Source organism: Hylobates moloch, unplaced genomic scaffold (genome assembly GCF_009828535.3).
Source record: "Hylobates moloch isolate HMO894 unplaced genomic scaffold, HMol_V3 SCAFFOLD_3, whole genome shotgun sequence".
Lineage (NCBI taxonomy): Eukaryota > Metazoa > Chordata > Mammalia > Primates > Hylobatidae > Hylobates > Hylobates moloch.
The window spans coordinates 145,904,488-145,923,690 of record NW_026652278.1 but is presented as its reverse complement, the minus strand read 5'-3'; the positions used below and the strand labels follow the sequence as shown (position 1 = coordinate 145,923,690).

The window sequence follows — 19,203 nt, the reverse complement described above, 5'->3', positions numbered from 1 at the left end:
CTGTCAGGCATAAGATTGAGAGACCACACAGACCTACCCTCTGCATTCTGATTGTGAGGAAGACTTGGTGTTTCTTCTTCTAAACCAGAGCAGAAACAGGCACAGCACCTGCTTTGTGCTCAGGTACTCAGTATAAACTTGTTGCAGGGAGGAAGGTAGAAAGAAAAAAGAAAAAGAATGGTTGGTTAGATGCTCAGGTAAGTCTCCTGAGCAGCTAGAAATGAAAGATCTTCCTTACCTTGATTGCCTGTCTATAGAACTTTATAAAAAATAAAATAACTCTGGGGGACCATGAAATTGTATTCACGCTTTATAATTTATGAGTGCTATGTACACTGTGACTACTAGACACTAAGAAACTCCTTTGAAAAGTGTATAATTTTGTTAAAGAGTAAGACAAACTGTAAACAAGGCAAACTCATCAATTTCAAACTTTCAGCACAGAGATGTTTTGGAGTGGCTTAGCCTCTTGAGCTCTGCCTCCCTCCACTGCCCATTTTATCTATCATCTATAAGACGGGGTTTCATTGTGTCATCCAGGCTGGAGTGCAGTGGCACTATCATAGCTTACTGCAGCCTTGACTTCCCAGGCTGAAGTGATCCTCCCACTTCAGCCCCCTGAGTAACTGGGATTACAGGGGTGCACCACCACACCTGGCTAACTTTTTAATTTTTTTAGAGACCATGTCTTGCTCTGTTGCCCAGGCTGTTCTCAAACTCCTGGCCTCAAGTCATCCTCCTGCCTCAGCCTCCCAAGTAGCTGAGATTACAAGAACCAGCCTTTGTACTCAGCCTCCCATCCCTCATTTTAGAATCCCTGGTAAAAGAAGGGTGCTGGACCTGCATCCACCAATTGAGCCCCCATCTGCAGAGAGCACTTGATATAGTCTTTGTTTTCCCACACTGCTGCAAATGTTCAGGCTGGCACTTAGTAAGTGCCTAGAGGGGCCATATGAAGCTGGAAGGACTGTCTTTGTAAGAATAGACTGGACCACATGGCCTTCCAACAGGCACTGTCATGAACCACTTGCCCTGCCTGTCTTCCACTTTGCCTTCCAACATATTTCCCATCTCCTAGGCTAATTTCTTCTTCAGGACCTCACCATTCTGACCTGACAGTGGCCTCGCTCTTGGCTTCTCAACAACATCAGCAAAGATTCTAGGGCTTGGATTGTAAGTGCTAAAGACTCTGAGGGAGAACTATAGGAGGATTAAGGCCTGTCTACTCTTAGAAAATGGCCAAGACAGATTTCTGCTGAATCAACATTACGTACATCACACATGTAAATGATATCCTTTGATTTGTAACCAGGTCTGTCATTGCAATAGGCCTGGAGGCCTTGAGAAGGATTGCACCATTCCCCACTCGTGGAGAGCCAAGGTGGTCCATTTGCCATCACTGCATCCCAGCTTCTCAGCATTGGACCAGGTGAGTTTCAGCACTATAATTTGGAAGGCACATTTTGTTGCCCAGAAATAACTTTTCCTCATACACCTAGAGAGTAAATCCCAATTTCCAAGATGCCCAGTTTAGGAACCTATGTGTGCATCTGTATGTATACCAACAAACAAGATACAGGGATACATCTCTTACGATTACAGGCTTTTGTTTCATCTTAATACCTGTTGTGACGTTGCTTCACAAAAGGAAGTTGCTTTGCCAACAGTTCACTGTGGAATATAGACTGTTCATAATGGTGTCAGCTCATAAACCCCATACTGTCCTCACTGGGGACTGCTGAACATGAAAAGTATGTGGTGTAACTGGGTGCAACTTGCATGGCTACTGTCTTAGCTCAACCTGCTATAAGAAAATACCATAGACTTAACAGACATTTATTTCTCATTGTTCTGGAGTCTGAGAAGTCCAAGACCAAGGTGTTGGCAGATTCCATTCCTGGTGGAGGTCCTTTTCCTGGCTTGCAGATGGCCACCTTCTCACTGTGTCCTCACATGGCAGGGAGAGAGAGAGAGAGATCTGGTCTCTCTTCTTCTAAGGACACTAATACCATCATGGGACACCACCCTATGATGTCATCTAACTCTAATCACCTCCCAAAGGTTCCACCTCCAAATACCGTAACACTGGGGGTTAGGATTTCAGTATATGAATTTAGCGGATACACACATAGTCAGCCCATAACAGATACATTAACAAAACTAAAACCAGGCATTAATTGTGTCAGCTTAAATTTCAGGCTCCAGGGGCAGGCACTGCCATATCTTTCCATACTACTTCCCTAGGTGAGGATTTTAAGAAGTTAAGAAGTGTTATATCATATTGAACTTTAAACTCTATAGTCAAAAAGCACAGGTGAGGTGAGTCAAAAAGCACATTTATTTATTAGAAATAAATGTGTTGCCTTCTCATCATGTCAAGTGGCCACTGGCTAACTGTAGCACTGTGATCTTGGAAAGAAAGTAATGACTATATTTACTTGGTTTCCCTACAAATAGGGCATGTGATATATTACAGAATTTTGAGTGAAAATACTGAGGTATGATTCTTAATATAACATCACTGACTATAGGATCTTGAATAAAACATTTAGTGTGTTTAGCCTCAGTCTTCTTGTTTGTAAAATAAGAATCACAGTTACCTTGTTGGTTAAAATGGCTATATGATAAGCTAAGTCATTTGATATTTATAGGCTCAGTTTCTTCTTTGCCTTATGGAGGTGACAGTTATTAAATGAGCAAACTTATGTGAAAGTATGTTATGAAATAATAAATCCTAAAATGCTATATATTTTCTGAAGCTGTTTTCAACTCAGATAATTGTAACTCTGTGGTCACAACATACCTTTTCCATGAGAATGGAAACTTTTGTCCTTTACCTCTGTAGCCCCACTGCCAAGTTCAATGCCTAGCATATTGTGGACAGTGAATACATGTGAACTGAATGAAAGGAGTGAAGGAACTGAATTCTCTGTCATGGGAATAAGCTGGCTGCCTTGCCCTGCCAGGAAAAAGTTAATGCTTTAAGGCTACAAATGTGGAACCCTACAGATCCTCTGGGTTCTTGGAAGAACTCCTTGATTCTACCAGGTATCTTCCATACCAGGCAAAATTTGTACAAGTTATTTGAGCCTGGCAAGGAAAAGAATCAAGCAGTCCAAAAAAGGGGGCAGAAGGGATAAAAATTGATCTTTTCTACTTTTCTAAGAGTCTGCCCTGCTGTCTAGGTGGGACGATAACTTTGGGATCAAACTTTTTCTCTCCAAATAAGCTACCAATGATACCAGTGTGGAATAAGAATCATATCAGCTGGCGAGCTTGCAAACAATACATCAGTATAGAATCCCCAGAGCAGAGCAGGGAATAAGTGTCAGGAATGTCAGATTTTTTGCTCTGATTCTATTACAAAATTTCCTGGAGTTTCCTATGTTATTATAGGTCTCTAACTTGCATATAAAGAGAAGGGATTAGATTGGCTCTGGCCTAAGACTCTCTGTCATCTGGGAGCCCTATCATCCAGGAGCTCTGAATGTGTTGTCATTTCTGATTCACTAGATGATCACACCAACAGTTGCCATGGCTGTCCACTTCTGACTGATAATTACTGGAGTTCAGAGTGCTCATGATCTAAAGATTCTCCCCTACACTTGGGCATCCATGGCTCCTCAAGAAACTTGTGATCCCATTCTGTGCTATTATGAATGATATTCAGCGTTGGTCACGTAACTACAAGATAGCATTGCCATTTCACTGCACTTTGATCATAAATCAGCTTGGCAAGGTTGTGGTGACATTCCATAGTTTCAGTATGTTAATAAAGCTTTCACACTCTGGTCTCTTGCAGAGTGCTCACTCTGCACGTTGCATCTGTTCACCTTGCATGGAAAAGTCCAGAAGAGCAGGTGAAGTCCTTGAGAGCTAAGGCACCTGAGCCTAGACACGATGGGAACATGAGCACAAAGTTTTCTTTTACATTGGAAAAAAAATAAAGACCAAGTTCTGAGAATGAAAGTTGATTCATTTTCCTTTAAGTAAGAAAATAGCCGGGCGTGGTGGCTCACGCTTGTAATCCCAGCACTTTGGGAGGCCGAGGCGGGTGGATCACGAGGTCAGGAGATTGAGACCACGGTGAAACCCTGTCTCTACTAAAAATACAAAAAATCAGCCGGGCATGGTGGCGGGCGCCTGTAGTCCCAGCTACTCGGAGAGGCTGAGGCAGGAGAATGGCGTGAACCCGGGAGGCGGAGCTTGCAGTGAGCCCAGATTGCGCCACTGCACCCCAGCCTGGGTGACAGAGCGAGACTCCGTCTCAAGAAAAAAATAAAATAAAATAAAATAAAATAATAATAAAACATAAAGGGGAAACCGGCAAGTTGACAAATTTTATGTGATTAATTACACTGTAAGAGGGTAAACGTCCAAACTCTCAGGTAAAGCCATGATGACAATTCTTTCAGTGACGCCCATTCAAACCACACAGTACCCCAAAATAGTGACTGAAACTTGTATTTCTGCCCTATTAGAAGAAGAAAAAGACTGCAACTAATGTACGCCATTCATTCCCACTTTCTAGTACAAATTGAAGAATGGACTTCCTTTTGTGGGGATAAGTTTGAGTTTGAAAACCAAGCAAAGAACCATATTTTGAGACCAGAAATCCTACAGCTGAGGTGTATCAAGAATAAATGCAAAAAGAACATTGTCTCAAAAATATCTGATGAGGGAGAATCCCCATTGCACTGGCTCGCAGGGTGTTCAGGAGAAGCACTAGCAAAGTGGAGAAATCTGGCTGAGCTGTGGCGATGCACCAGCTGCTGCTGCAGCAGTGAGATGAACCCTGATGGTTGCCTGCTGCTTCATTTTGCAGAGGAGTTGCCCCTCAAACATACTGAGGTGGTGCAAATCCACTTCTTTCAATCTCATTTTCAGATTTTCTCCCATCTTGAATTATTCCTTAAATGCCTTTATATTTTTAAATGTAAAGTTTATTGTCACCTCAACTTCCCATCCAGAAAAATTGCATGTAGTGTGAAATAATTTACCATGGTTAAATTCCCTGGCAGTCATTTGTCTGTGACTTGTCAGAGGTAGAGAAAGATGTGTGTGGAGATGTGATGTATAAAGAAGAGAATTGGGGGCATGGGGGGGTTGAAGAAGAAATAAATCTTGATGTTCATCAAGCATGTAGCAATTGCTACCTTTTAGATTTCTACCCAGCAGTGAGAAACCTGGTCAGATCAGGTGTCTAGACCAACATAAAGCTTAAAAAGCTCTGATTCTTCTGCCTGAACAGATTCTTGGGGGCAGCTGCTGCTGAACCAGGCTTAGCAGACAAGTGTTGTTTATCTGATAAATTTTTGAATTTGGAATCATTGTTTGGCTCATCATAAACAAGAAAGTTTTTTCGGGGATACCAATTAACATATTCTTCTTCAAAGGATGGTGATTCAGTCAAGTGCCAGATATAGTGGTCTCAAAATGCTATGTGAATTGGGTTAGTATAGGACAAAGGGATAAGAAACCATTACTTTGTCTGATTGTCATTGGCTCTGTTAGCCACCTGGATTTATTTAACCTTCAATTATATTTTTCAATAAGTAATTTAATTATAAAGAATCTGAAGTATTTATGAGGTCATGCTGGTCAAAAAGTTTCTGAAAGTTTGAGTCTTGCACTGTGTCTTGATCTCTCTGTTCTATCATTCCGTGAAAGGGAAGGAATGGTAATGAACTTTCCTCAACAGGTTGTTTGAATGAGACCCCAAGAATCGAGAGTCCCATGCAGTGGGTTTTAATTTCTACCCTTTCCCAATCCTCTGAGCCTGTTAGACTCTGAATCTGAATATGTGTTCTTTTCAAAGAAGCCAGTAGAAATGAGAATGCTCATTGATTAGACTGAACCTCTGACAGTAATCAGTTTTGGAAAAAAAGTACAATTGTGATAATGTGACGAAAAAGAGTGTTTGTCCCTCAGAAAATAATTACAAAAATTAACTTGCGACAGGTCATGGTACATTTTGTTCTAAAGCATGCGGAAGTAGTAAGAGATATCACGTTATACTGCTTTCTGAGTCTTTGGGCTTTATCTGTTTCTTTCTTCTCCCACCAAACTGCTACAAAGAGAAGCTCGTAGTCATTTTCCATTTACATCTCAACCCACAATCTGCCTTCTCCCCGCAACCGCAACATCCCTAACACCCCCATACTTGAAGTTAGTGGAATGCCTGTTAATCAAGGTCACTCACATTCTCCTTTTTGCCAAATCCAATGTAGGCACTAATCAGTTCTTTTCTCACTTCTGTATCTTGATGCTGTTCACACCCATACCTTCAAAAGCTCACTCCTCCTTGGCTTCCTCATACAATCTCTCCTGTATGAGGTCTGCTGTAACTTTTTGTACCATTATTTTGCAGTCTCCTCCTAGAACTATTCTAGATCATTCTTCTTCCCCTTGTTTGTGACCCTAGTCTTCCATCCTCATCTTAAAAAAAGTTCTTCATAAACTTCCCCAGGATAGTCTAGCTCACTCACATCCTTGGCCTGAACCACCACTGTTATAATAACTCCCAAATACATTCCTATCCCTGAACTCTGTCTTATGAGACTCCAATTTCCTGTTGCCTACCTGTGAGAACTGTGAGACCCTGGGCTACTCAGACTTCATAGATCCAAATCCAGATTCATACTTCTCCCAAGCCTCATTTTTAAAAAATTCCCCTAAATTAGCCATGCTGCCACAGTACAATCAGTCACACTAATCTGGTGCCTGCCTCAGCCTATTGTCCCTCAGATACATTTTTTGCCTTGCTCAGCAGGCTGTTTTCCAGGCTCTCCTGTTAGCTGGTTTCTGCATTAGCTGCCCAATGTGAAGTCCTCACAGGAGATTGGAGGGTGAGAGGAAAGGAAAGGAGAAGCCATAGTATCTCTTATTCACACACACCACCGGACAGTACCTAGAATGGTTTTTGTTTCCTTGGTTGGATCCTATATGAAACACTCTCCATCTTTCACACCCCTCAAATCAATCCATTCTCTCCCCTCCATCTCCACTGACACTGACTTCATCTAGTCTTCATCATTTCTCTTCTGCATCTTGGTAATAGACTTCATATTCTTTAATTTACATCTCTTCATCCAATCCATTCTCTATATTGCTACAGAATAAGCTCTCTAAAGTGATCATTAGATATAGCTCTCACATTTAAACTAAAGCAGACAGCCATCCTCCAAGCGATATCCGTTATGAGTAGCTCCTTAAGAATAAGAGTAGATCTCCATGCCTGGGAACACATGGTCATGCAATTTGGCAACAAGTGATTAGCCTAAGGATGTCACCTGATCTGAAGGTACCAGACCTAAAGGCCATCAGGGGAATCAATGGTCCACGCAGTAGCCTGGCTAGAGAACTGTTTACTGTGACTACAAATATTGCATAGTGACTGGTCAGCTTGGTTAGTGCCCTTTGCAATTTTAAATGAAAGACAGCGACCAGGTACGGTGGAGCAGAAGCTAAAAGTAACAGGGTAGAAGTGTAATGAAAACCACAAGGCAGCAGAAACAATGGTGCAGTATGAGTTAGTGGCAGTAGGTGGGCTGCCATGCAAGTAGCCATCATAAGCTAAATGGGAGCAAATAGCAGCACCAGAATCCGGACTCGAGAAGAAGGTATCACTAGAGTTGTTTGAGGATGCAGGAACAGTTGTGAGCTGAGCAGGGAGCAGTGACTATTCATCTGCTGAGCGCTGAAGTGATTTCTATACTTCCCACTTCTCCATGTAACCTTAAATGAAACCCCATCCAAAACAAAAAAAGTGTTTCTTTTCCTCACAAACTAACTACACACCTCTTCTTCATGTGTTTCAGAAAATCACATGCTCCTAATACTCACCGGAGCCAGTTGAAAAGTTTGGGAAATGCTTTCTTTCCACTCCAAACTTTCACAATGCAGAGTCCTCTGTGAACTTGCCTCCTGTCTGCAGCATCATCTGAGTCAGACTTGTTCTTCTCCAAAGGAATGGTGAATTCTTTGTGGCAGGACTGGCACCTTTCTCTCACAGCAACAATATAATCTCAAGTGATTGTTCTTAATGCCCTGTTGTAACCCAACTGTGATATGGGTTCTCCTGACTCCACCCCTTTGTGTAATAGTTGCTCCTCCCTGTGCCTGAAAGGCCTGGAAAAAGGAGGTCTTTTTCACCTTAAGTGTTCATATTCTTTACAGGTCAGTTAAGGTATTAATGAAGACTTCTGTGACATGACACCCCTCTCCTTCATTGGTCCCCATCAGACAGGTAAAGGTTTCCTATCTGCTCTTCTGACACTTGTACAAGCCTACCATTATTTTAAAATCTTGCCATTCTTTTACATTAGTCTTTTACATTAGTCTGAGCAATTCCAGGACTAAGATTCTAACCAGTTTATTCTTGTGTGATCCTGCTTAAAGTACATAGAAGGTGTGCAAGAAATAAATACATTCATTGGAGAAAAGTTTTTCTAATCCCTGGGAGACCTCAGGGAGCCATTATACCTCAGGGAGGTATAATGGAATGAAATCTGGAGCAAAGTTCTGGGTCTTTCTCTGAAGCACCTCAACCCCTAGGAGCCTGATTTTCCACATCTTTAAATGTTGCTGGATGGCTAAGCATTAAGCTCAGTAACTTCTATGGTCCTTGGCACTGCTATGAATGCATTTCAAGGCTGGCCCTGGAAGTTGCTTCTACTCACATCCCATCCCCTCCTCACCCATAAACCTGGTTACAGTGTTCCCTCGATATCTTCAGAGGACTGGCCCAGGACCCCCATGTACACCCAAATCCACACATAGTCAAGTCTGGCAGTCAGCCCTGCAGTAACTGGAACCCACATATACAGAAGTTGGCCCTCCCTATATAAGCAGGTTTCAGATCCTAGGAATACTTTATTTTCTGTCCACATTTGGTTGAAAAATTTTGCATGTAAATGGACCCACCCAGTTAAAACCATGTTGTCGCTGGGCCTGGTGGCTCACACCTATAATCCCAGTGCTTTTGGACGCTTAGGTGGGAGGGTCAATTAAAGCCAGGAGTTCAAGACCAGCCCAGGCAACATAGCAAGACTCCATCTCTGCGAAAAAATTTAAAATTAGCTGGGCATTGTGGCATGCACCTGTAGTCCCAGCTACTTAGGAGGCTAAGGCAGGAGAAACGCTTGAGACCAGGAGTTTGAGATTACAGTGAGCTAGGATTTTGTCCCTACACTGCAGCCTATAAGACAGGCTGTCTCAAAAACAAAAACAAACAAACAAAACTTGTTGTGCCCAAGGGTCAACTGTATAGAGTTCATGTTATGACTAATTATTTGTTGTCATTGTTACTTAATTTTGTGCAATGGAGAAGGGATATGTTATTTAACATTACACAGAACCTATTCCTACACAATCAAGGTAGGCTTCAAGATATGGATAACACAGATATTATCAGTCTGAAAACAGAGCCACATAAAGTTTTAACTTCAAATGCATAAAACTATGTTTGGTAATCTGTAAAGGAAGCTTGGAGACGCAAAATTCTTCAGGCTACCATGCTGAAAAAAAAAGTTTGTGATCTACATTTATGTATTTAAAATTCAAAGACAAGAGAGAATAGTATGTAAAATTAACTTTATTTGACATGCATGTATACCAAATATAAAATTAGCTTAGCTGACAGATCTAGGTTGGTTAAAACCCTAAATAGATCATACAAAACAAAGATTGGCAACCATTTCTTATATGCTTCTCATCTACAACAAGGACTTTTGCCATTGCCATAACTTGATATTACTGGAAAACATTTTTGATATTTGACATTAACAGTATGAAGTAGAAAAATAGAAAAACAAGAAACATATATATACTGAAAAAAAATTTAAACAACAAATCTATACATAGTTGCTTGTCCTTAGAAAGAAACATATCTAACAGAGCTAAAATTAGGAGTATCCAATATACACATAGTCATCAAGTTAATCTATTTTGCAAGAACCAACTTTCTGGCAGGAAAGAAAAGTGAATGAGTCTTCTTTGACACTCCATCAAGAGTTATGCATGAATCAAATAAAAGGATTTTGCTAAAGTCTGTTGACTCTTCCTTAACAACCTTTCTCTCTACTCTCACGATTACAGATCCTTTTTTTTTTTTTTAGAGATTGAGCATCTTAGCTAGTCCTTTAAAATGAATCCCTTTGTCCTCCATACTTTTGGGATTTATCTTTCTGAACCCCAAATCTCGATTGCCTGTTCAAAAGTCTAAACTTCTTGTTCTACACAAGACTTGTACCAGACCATTGCTTTCCTTTTCTGACATCTTTACTCAGCACTCTTGCTCTGCCCTGGCCCCTGAACCACTTGCACTTGCCTGAATGCCCTGTGCAGTTCCATGTTTTCAAAGTCAACAACTCATAGGGTACCTCACAGCTATGTGCCAGGCATGTTGTAGGCAGTTTTCATGCATTTGCTCATGCTATTTCCAGTGCATGGAATGTCCTGCCCGAAATCTGTTTCCTGGAAAATATCCACCCATCTTTCAAGTGTTGGTACATGGTTTGTATAAATTTGGTCATATCTGTTAAAATCAACCGTCTCACTTTCTGTTTCTTCAGTCAGTCAGCTTTATGCAAATGTCAACTGCAGAAAGTCCTAATACAGTTATGTCTACTGGGCCATAAACTCTGAGGAACAAGTCCATGCCTCATTAATCATTTCATCCCTAACACCTGCCTAGTATCTGACACATGAATTCATCTTAGCCCCAGTTAGTCCTATTCTTCCTTCATCTATGACAAAGAATAAAATAAGCATGAAAAAACTTCATCAGACACTACTAGGTTATCATTTCAGAAATCAGAATAGAAATACATAAATATAAGAGACTTGCAGGAGCATAAGGATGAATCTTAACGGATGAAGCCCAGAGAAATTTGTGAACTTCCTCAAGTTACGAGACACATTAATGGCTCAGGGTTTCTTCTTTTTTTTTTTTTTTTTTTTTGAGACGGAGTCTCGCTCTGTTGCCCAGGCTGGAGTGCAGTGGCGCAATCTCCACTCACTGCAAGCTCCGCCTCCTGGGTTCCCGCCATTCTCCTGCCTCAACCTCATGAGTAGCTGGGACTACAGGCACTGGCCACCACGCCCAGCTATTTTTGTATTTTTAGTAGAGATGGGGTTTCACCGTGTTAGCCAGGACGGTCTTGATCTCCTGACCTCATGATCCTCCCTCCTCGGCCTCCCAAAGTGCTGGGATTACAGGCTTGAGCCACTGCATCCAGCCTCAGGGTTTCTTTTATAACTGTGATCAGGAAGATGTGCTTTTCTTTCTACTTTGTTAAGCAACTAATCAAACTCAGCACAACAAAACAAAGACTCTCCTTTTCTCCCAAGAAGTTCAACAGTTCTAGTGTTGTAGAACATTTCACAAATAAAACCATCCTAGTTTCCTTTTCCCATAAACAGTTGAACACATCAGTATGATAAGATCACCTCACACTATTTCTTGGCTTAATGCTAGCATTGCCTCCTGCATATAGATTTCTCTTACCCTTCTAGCAGATTTAATTGCTTCTTCCCCTGTATTCCCACAGCACTGTATATACTCTATTATAGCTAGTTTACGAATAATAATATTAATTCTGGACCATAAAATTGCAACTGGTCAATGCCTAGCATATAATGAACACTCTAATGAACAAGGAATTGAATCTTGCTTTAATGAAGTAAGTCAAGACTAATTATGTCAGTTCCAATCTTAAGAATGTCCTTGGCTTTTAATGAGGGGTCTTTATCTTTGAACACAGATTTAGTTTCAGACAGTGGTTTTTGCTGTCTGTAATAACTAAAGTTTGCAAAAAAATTTAATTATTTGAGGATACTATATTTTTAAGAAATGAATTTCCTTAAACTATTCCTACAAGGGTAATACACAGTAAGTGAAAAACCACTAACACAGTAGTTCTCATAGTGGTTGCTTTTATGTATGCATACTTAAGATAATTTTAAGTGATTGGAATAGGTTCAGAGAACACCTATATTCTCTGGTGTTGCCATTTAATATTTTAATTATTTAAAATACTTAAATAATTTAATATTTAATTTGAAAAATTAAACACTAAGTTTGTTGTGGGCAAATTAGTGGTGATAAAACATTATTTAATCTCAAATCTGCTCTTAAAATTTGTTCAGATTATCATTGACTGATTGGCCCCGCCCTCCCCATATTCACTCCTAATATGATTTGTTATTTTGTGATTCTTGACAGTTAAGAAAGCAATTTTAATACCTGAAATGCAAGCCTAGCTGTGGCTTCATTTTAAGAATTTGGTAATTTTGTAAAAGTGCTTGAATGCTTGTTTTACCATTGTTATATCTCAATTCTTACAAGACCCTCAGCAAAATCAATTTACATGACTGGCAGTACTAAGCCACTTTAAAATTATTTTAAATAATTTTATTTGCTTGGGTTCTACTTGTTTGGGTTTTACATACTACTGTGGCATCCTTCTTTTAAGGATATAAACTATAATTAGAAATGATATGGAGAAAAGTGACTAGAAAACAAATCTGAAGGCTTTTAAAAATTTCAGAGTACATTAGTAAATGCTTTAAAAGAAAACCCATCCAATAACATATATGCAAGTTAACACTACAGATTCAAGGACATAAGAAAATAGATTGGACTTACTTTTACATTCACCTCTACAGATACTCTATAATGAACACACTAGTATTATGATAATAAAGCAATCAAGAACCATTTGTCTCTCAATCTGTGTATATGTGACTATCTACATATTTATTTCACACACACATGCCAAATACCCACATAACTTCAATCCTATATCCATTTACCTCTCAGAGTGATTTAAAGTAGCCACAGTGGAACATAAAAGGAAAAAAATAATGAATTCCAGGCTTCCTAGTAAGTAAAGCCAAGTCGAATCGTTCAAGTGATACTACAGTGCTATTTTTACTGGAAAACACAGATTTCTATAATTTCTGGTCATTTACTTTATCATTAAAGTACTATTTGCCAATATTGGTTTCACATAATGACAATAAAACATTCTTGACTTATATACTACATGAAAAAAATAGATTATGAGCTTATTTTTTGACCAGTTATCAAATATGTTTTCATTTGAATAAGGAAAATTCTTCCAGTTTAGGATAAGTCTATCAATTTGTTTTTTCAATGAAACAAAGTAAATTTACAGTAAAGTTACTGGTCTCAATATAAGTCTTCCAATCTTCAAATTCAGCCTAACAGTACAAGGATTACAGGAGAAAAAAAATAACACAATTAATCTCTTGCGACTATCATCTTAGGGGCTGGTTTTCTCATATTGCTGAATTCTACCACAACCTGTCGTATTTCCAAGGTTTGGATGAACTTAGAACTTTAAATCTGAACTGCCTGAGAAGATTCAGAAAGCCTTTGTTCTTGGGCTTACACAGTAAGTACTTTGCGTGATTCCTAATCACACTTTTATCCAGAACACAGTGTTACAGGTCACATTTTTCTCAATAATGCTTATATACTGATTGATGCTCTATAAATATAAACATATTTACATACAGAATACACACACTGACATGGGGGTATGAAGTTAGCCAGCCATCCATAGGAAGAATGGAATAAAAATTGCAGGAAGGGTAGTGTATGATACCAAGCCCGTACAGACTATAGACGCCAATCCCAAGACTGCTGAAGCAAGAACACTTCTCTGATCACGAATAATTATCTTCACAGTCTCACAAAACTGGAAAATAAAATTTTGGAAAATTAAGAAAGGTGGCTAAGCCCAAGAAGAATCACATATATCAAACAGTGAATCATTTTCCCAGCTATTTTCTGTTTACCAGAAGAACTAGAATTTCTCTTATGACTTACAAGAAAATTTACAATGTTAAGAGTCCAGTTCTGATTCTATACCATATAGTAGCAGAAATGATCCCTTAGGCAACTAAGTTAATAATGGCAGTTGCCTATGTAAATACAGCATTTATAGAAAACTATAGAAAGTAAAACCACATAGTTATCCAGGACTAAAGGTTTAAAATATCAAACTGCTTATCAATAACAACAGCATATTTTAAAATTAGATGAGCAAAGAGGTGTCTCTAATCTTGAGTAAAAATAATAGAATTTGGCCAATTAAAGGTAGATTCAATTCCTCCAATCTGCCATTCTAAAATCTAATGACACCAATGATAACTTTTTTATGTCTCAAAATCTACAGGCATAGAAAGTCTAATTTTATTGTCAAATCCCACTTCCTGACTAAATATGCTAAATTCAGGATCAATTATGTGACACATAACTGGCTGCTGGAAAAAAAGACAAATATTGTTCCTACCCCTGAGGAATGCATCCTTCTAATATGTGTAATGTTTTCCTTAGAAAAATAATTTTACTTAGAAATGATGGCCTATGTCTGAGTCCTGGCTCCAGCTCTTATTGGCTGTGTCACCTCAAGTAGTCAAACGGGAACACTCAAATTGTTCTGAGGATTAACTGAGATGTTTGATGCACAAGTCCTCTGTATTCTTCTACGTGCTGTATAAATGTAAGGTATTACAATGATTATTATTAGTACTCTATTTGTTGACGATTATCTCTACCATATTGCCGTCAATGCCAGAATGCAGTCATTGTCATTTCTATATGGGTTTTGCTATTCATACTAATTTTAAGCTCTGTTTCTAGACATGGCATTGTATATGCTTTTAGGGTTTTCTACAGTGGCTTACATGGTACTGGGCAGCTAGGTTTCCAAATTCTTAAGGGATAGAATGAACAAGTTCAATATGTTTTAATATACCATTTTGACAGTATGGTTATCTCTATCCATACTTTTACACAATTACCTAAGCAAGCGTGAAACTCTTATCTAGATGTTGGCCTATTTTTCTATCAGACATACTATTTGTCTCTTTTTACTAAATTAGCAAGGCATTGAGAAGTATACTATTTTAAGGTGGTGAAGATCAAATTGAAGTTTTCAGGACAGGGAGAAAAGGAGGTTGATGGAAGACATATATTTTGGTAAATGACTAAGTTGTAAATACAGTTATCCTTATTTTTTTCCTTGATAATTTATAATTAAGTCAATCAGAATCATTTTCGACTGTATTTCCCACAAAAGCAGATTTTTCTCAAGAAGCAACTCATGTCTAATGCCCTGTTCCTGTTCACTTGGTCAGCAGACCAGCAGGCATCTTTAGTGGTGCTCAACAGTAGGAAATTTCTAGAAGGGGTCAATAAGTCTGTAGGAACACTTTTGTGAGCACTCAATCCACACAAATTAAAAAGGGCATTTGCAATCATTTTTGGCAATGAAAGAGCAGTATTAACAAAGTAAAAAAAACATAGTAGAAAAGCATAAGTAATAGTAATAGTTATTAACCAAAGGAATTTTTAGTTTACAAAATACTGATTGTCAACAGCATTATAAAAATCCCATAATTTTATGACTTCTAAACTTGTAAAAAAGAGTATTACCACAAAGGAGTAAATGTTATTTTCCAGTTCATTCATTTGCAAACTAATTACAGTGTTTTCCTTAGGGGTAGTGTGTTCTTGAGAGTTTTTATTAACTCAAATTTAAGTAAGAGGCAACTTTGTAACTCTCATGTTAATATTAGTTGCATGTATGGAGAACTCAACAATCAGACCCAGAATCAAATAATTTCTTATGTTTCTAAAAAGTAGAAACCAGTCCTTTCTTCAGTATTAATGACCTACTTCTCTCAGTGCGTGTTCGAAACAGTTTGTAGAATTAGGAAATTTGGGATGAAAACTTTTTTTTTCCCCCAGGAAATCTACTCTGTGGCCAAATTGTTTGTTAGACCATTCAAAGTGAAGACAAAACTCAGTTTCACAAGAGGTGCTATGCAGCAACAGCAATTAAAACACTTCTCTACTTCTGTAGACCCTGACAAAGTTTCCAAAGATGAAAAACTACTCCAACTAGTTATTTATGCAGATTAAATATTTTACTACCTTACAAAAGCACTAGTTACTGTTTTTCTGTAGAAATATATAATGCAGCGCTATATGTGTTCCACGAAAGGGTAACTCCTAATTACCTGATAGAAATACTATTTTTCCTTAGAGAAATGATTTGCTTGGTTCCTAAGTAAATCTGACATGTTTCCTTTTGTACACTTTGGGAGCCAGTGTTTGTAAATGTGGTGGAGTTCATTTCTAAACAGGCCTGGACTACAGCTGTGATTCTTGAATCGCTGCACAGTGCTCTAACTGTATTTTTATTTTACTTGGAAAAGAATTCCTAGATTGAGTCTTTTGTGGCTCTATAAAATCTACAAGGAGTTTCATACACCGATCTATAAAAGCAAAATACTTCCATGCTCTCCCACAGAGGATAGAGAAAGATGTTCCCAAATGGGTCAAAAATATTAACCAAGATGTGGAGCAATTAAAAACTGGTTACATGAAAAAAACTGACTTAGCTTTTTCTGGTCCCAAAAGTATCTAAACATGGAGAGTAACACTAAAGCTCATTATGTTATTGCCCAGGTTTCCATTATAAAGACTGAACATTAACAATGACTTCTTTAACAAGTGCAATGAAGGCTGAGAAAGTTTCCAATTGTAAATGAAGTTTCAGGCTTAAAATCTTAACTATCTTTAAAAGTTAAGAGGTTTTAAAAGGAAATAAAAATCCATTTTTCCCTTTGGATTTGTGGCTAATTTAATAATCATGAGTATTTTTCAAAATACTCATAAAAATTACCTTCCAATGTTTAACATCTCTTCTTGAAAACTAATTGTATTGATCTCTGGGGAACCCATAAACAATGTACTCTACCTTTAGGGCTAATGGGTAAAGGATCCTTAACAATGAGGAAGTCTAGATGGGGATTAAAGCCAACCCAGAAAGAATTCAGAATACCAAGGAAAATACAACTCTGAAGCACCAACACAAGAATAAGGGACCTACCAGGGAGGCCCTCTTACTGGGAATTTTGATAGCTTATAGCAAGCAATGAAAAATCCCTCTATGCAACTTTCAAAGGGAGAAAACTGCGTGGTTCCTTATTTTAAAGGCACAAACTTTGTTTATAGTGTTATGGATTAAATATAAACTCTGGACCTCTTCCTTTCAAGTGAAATTCTTGGTTAAAGTTGCAAGCAGCAGTGACTGATTCCTTGTATCCCCCACCCCCAGTCACTTGCCCTTTGTCGTTTGAACTACATTGTGGGTGGGCACCTGATGACTGCTGCAGCAATACTGGGCAGCTCTGGAATCTCTGGAAGCGGTCCTGCATTGCCACACCCTTTCTCTATGCATTTCGAGATATCCTGCAAGGCACGTTGCCATTTGCTTATTTACTTAGCCTACCTTAGGAACACCAGAACTTTCCTTACTTAATCTAGAACCTTAAGAATGTTATGCAAGGCCGGACGCGGTGGCTCACGCCTGTAATCCCAGCACTTTGGGATGCCCATGGAGGGAGGATCACGAGGTCAGGAGATCGAGACCATCCTTGCTAACACGGTGAAACCCTGTCTCTACTAAAAATACAAAATTAAATTAGCCGGGCGTGGTGGCGAGTGCCTGTAGTCCCAGCTACTCAGGAGGCTGAGGCAGGAGAATGGCGTGAACTCGGGAGGCGGAGCTTGCAGTGAGTGGAGATCGCGCCACTGCACTCCAGCCTGGGCGACAGAGCGAGACTCCGTCTCAAAAAGAAAAAAAGAATGGTATGGAAGTGGTGGGGGAGGTGTCCAGGAATTAGATCCCTACTCGCGGAGAAGAGAAAAGGTCAGGGATGGGAGGGGGCACCTCCGCGGAGCCCACTTCCCCTGGGAGTCACACATCATACCTTGTCGGACTGGGGACTGATCGGGGTGCCATATCTGCAGTAGGTCACGAAGTGCTCGCAGTTGTTCCACAGCAGGCTGTAGGGGGTAAAGCCCAGCAGCTTCTCAGCCCTCCGCGCCACCTCCTCGTTGAGCAGTGCCTTCTTCTGGAGGGACTCGTCCAGGTGATTGACCAGGATGTTAGCTCCGTAGGCGAAGTCCTCCACTGTGTCCACGCGGATGCTGGCCACTTTGACAATGACGCCCAGGATGAGACGCTTGTTGGAGACCACCTTCTGCGTGCGCCCCATGTTGTCTGTCAGGGCCAACAGGATGTCGGGCATCATGTGGGCAACACGGTTGTCTCCTAGGTAGATGCCATAGTGGGTCAGGTGGGTCCGGGGCACCTCCAGCACGTCGCCTCGGTGGAAAGAGCTGGTTTCATAAAAACTGTTCCTCCCTTTGTCTTCGCCCGCGGCTCCCGAACTAAAGAGCGTGAAGTTGGAGATGAGGAGCAGCTTCTCCAGTAGTAAAGACACCACCTCCAGCATGGGGTTCTTCATCCTGCAGGGAAGAGGGAGTCTTGGAGAGGTGCCGGCGCCACTCCGGCAGGGGCCGGGCTGGGCAAGTTAAGCTCGCCGGACAGGGGCGCTGCGCTGCTGCTCACCTGCAGGCCAGGTGAGGTATGGCGCAAAGTACGGCCTCTGAGGAGAGAGGAAGGCAAAGGAGGAGGACAGCGAGGCCTGGCGACGGGCTCAGCCAAGGCACAATGGGGAATGAGACGGACAAGGAATCGGTGGCTGACGGCGGGGACAGTGAGACCAGTGCTACAAGCAGCCGGAGAAGAAGCGCACCTGGGGGCCGTGCCGGGGGCAGGGCGGCGCGCGGTGCTCAGAGGTGCAGGCTTCGCTGCGACTTTTTATGGCCGTCGAGGGGGCGGAGCCGAAGGCCGTCACAGACCCGGAAAGCTCACTGATTGGGTGCCGCCGGGGCGCAGCGCTGGCGGCGGGGAGGACGCGGGATCCCGGTTTCTTTGGGAGGAGGGCGGGCCGACTCCCAGCTCCAGGGTTCTGCACAGTGATTCTTTCCCGCCGCAGGATCCCGGTTGCACTACTGGCTTTTAAGTGGCCTATTTAGGGAGGTAGAGTCCCAAGGTGTGGCGGCACGAAAGGTCCTGCACCTGTCGGGACTGGGGCGAGTTCCTGGCACTTCGGGGTCGTCTTCGGTGGAAAGTCCTCTTGGGCGAGATTTCTGAGTTGCACCACCTTCTTCTAAAAGGATAGATATAAGGGACTTCGGCTTAATAGATTGCATTTACTTTGCCAAGTGCGAGGGCCTCGAATGCCTGCAGATTCTTTCTTGACCGAATCTTTCGTTTTGTTTTGAGACAGTGCCTTGCTCTATCACCCAGA

The 19,203-nt window shown here is 40.6% G+C and overlaps 1 protein-coding gene across 1 annotated transcript; it reads right to left on the bottom strand.

Moving 5' to 3' along the window:
* Nucleotides 1–9,577: 9,577 nt before the first annotated feature.
* Nucleotides 9,578–18,355, bottom strand: LRAT (lecithin retinol acyltransferase). The gene is made up of 2 exons (XM_032148548.2): nt 17,815–18,355; nt 9,578–13,727 (listed from the first exon to the last, which is right to left on the bottom strand). Exons 1-2 carry the CDS (start codon nt 18,352–18,354, stop codon nt 13,575–13,577), a joined length of 693 nt encoding a protein of 230 aa, XP_032004439.1. The 5' UTR covers nt 18,355; the 3' UTR covers nt 9,578–13,574.
* Nucleotides 18,356–19,203: the final 848 nt, after the last annotated feature.

Bases quoted from the DNA above. Each gene is read 5' to 3' on its own strand.
- LRAT (XM_032148548.2), bottom strand. From the start codon at position 18,354: ATGAAGAACCCCATGCTGGAGGTGGTGTCTTTACTACTGGAGAAGCTG. The intron at 13,728-17,814 runs GTATGATGTGTG...TTTATTTTCCAG, and splicing joins TCAGTCCCCAGTCCGACAAG to TTTTGTGAGACTGTGAAGAT.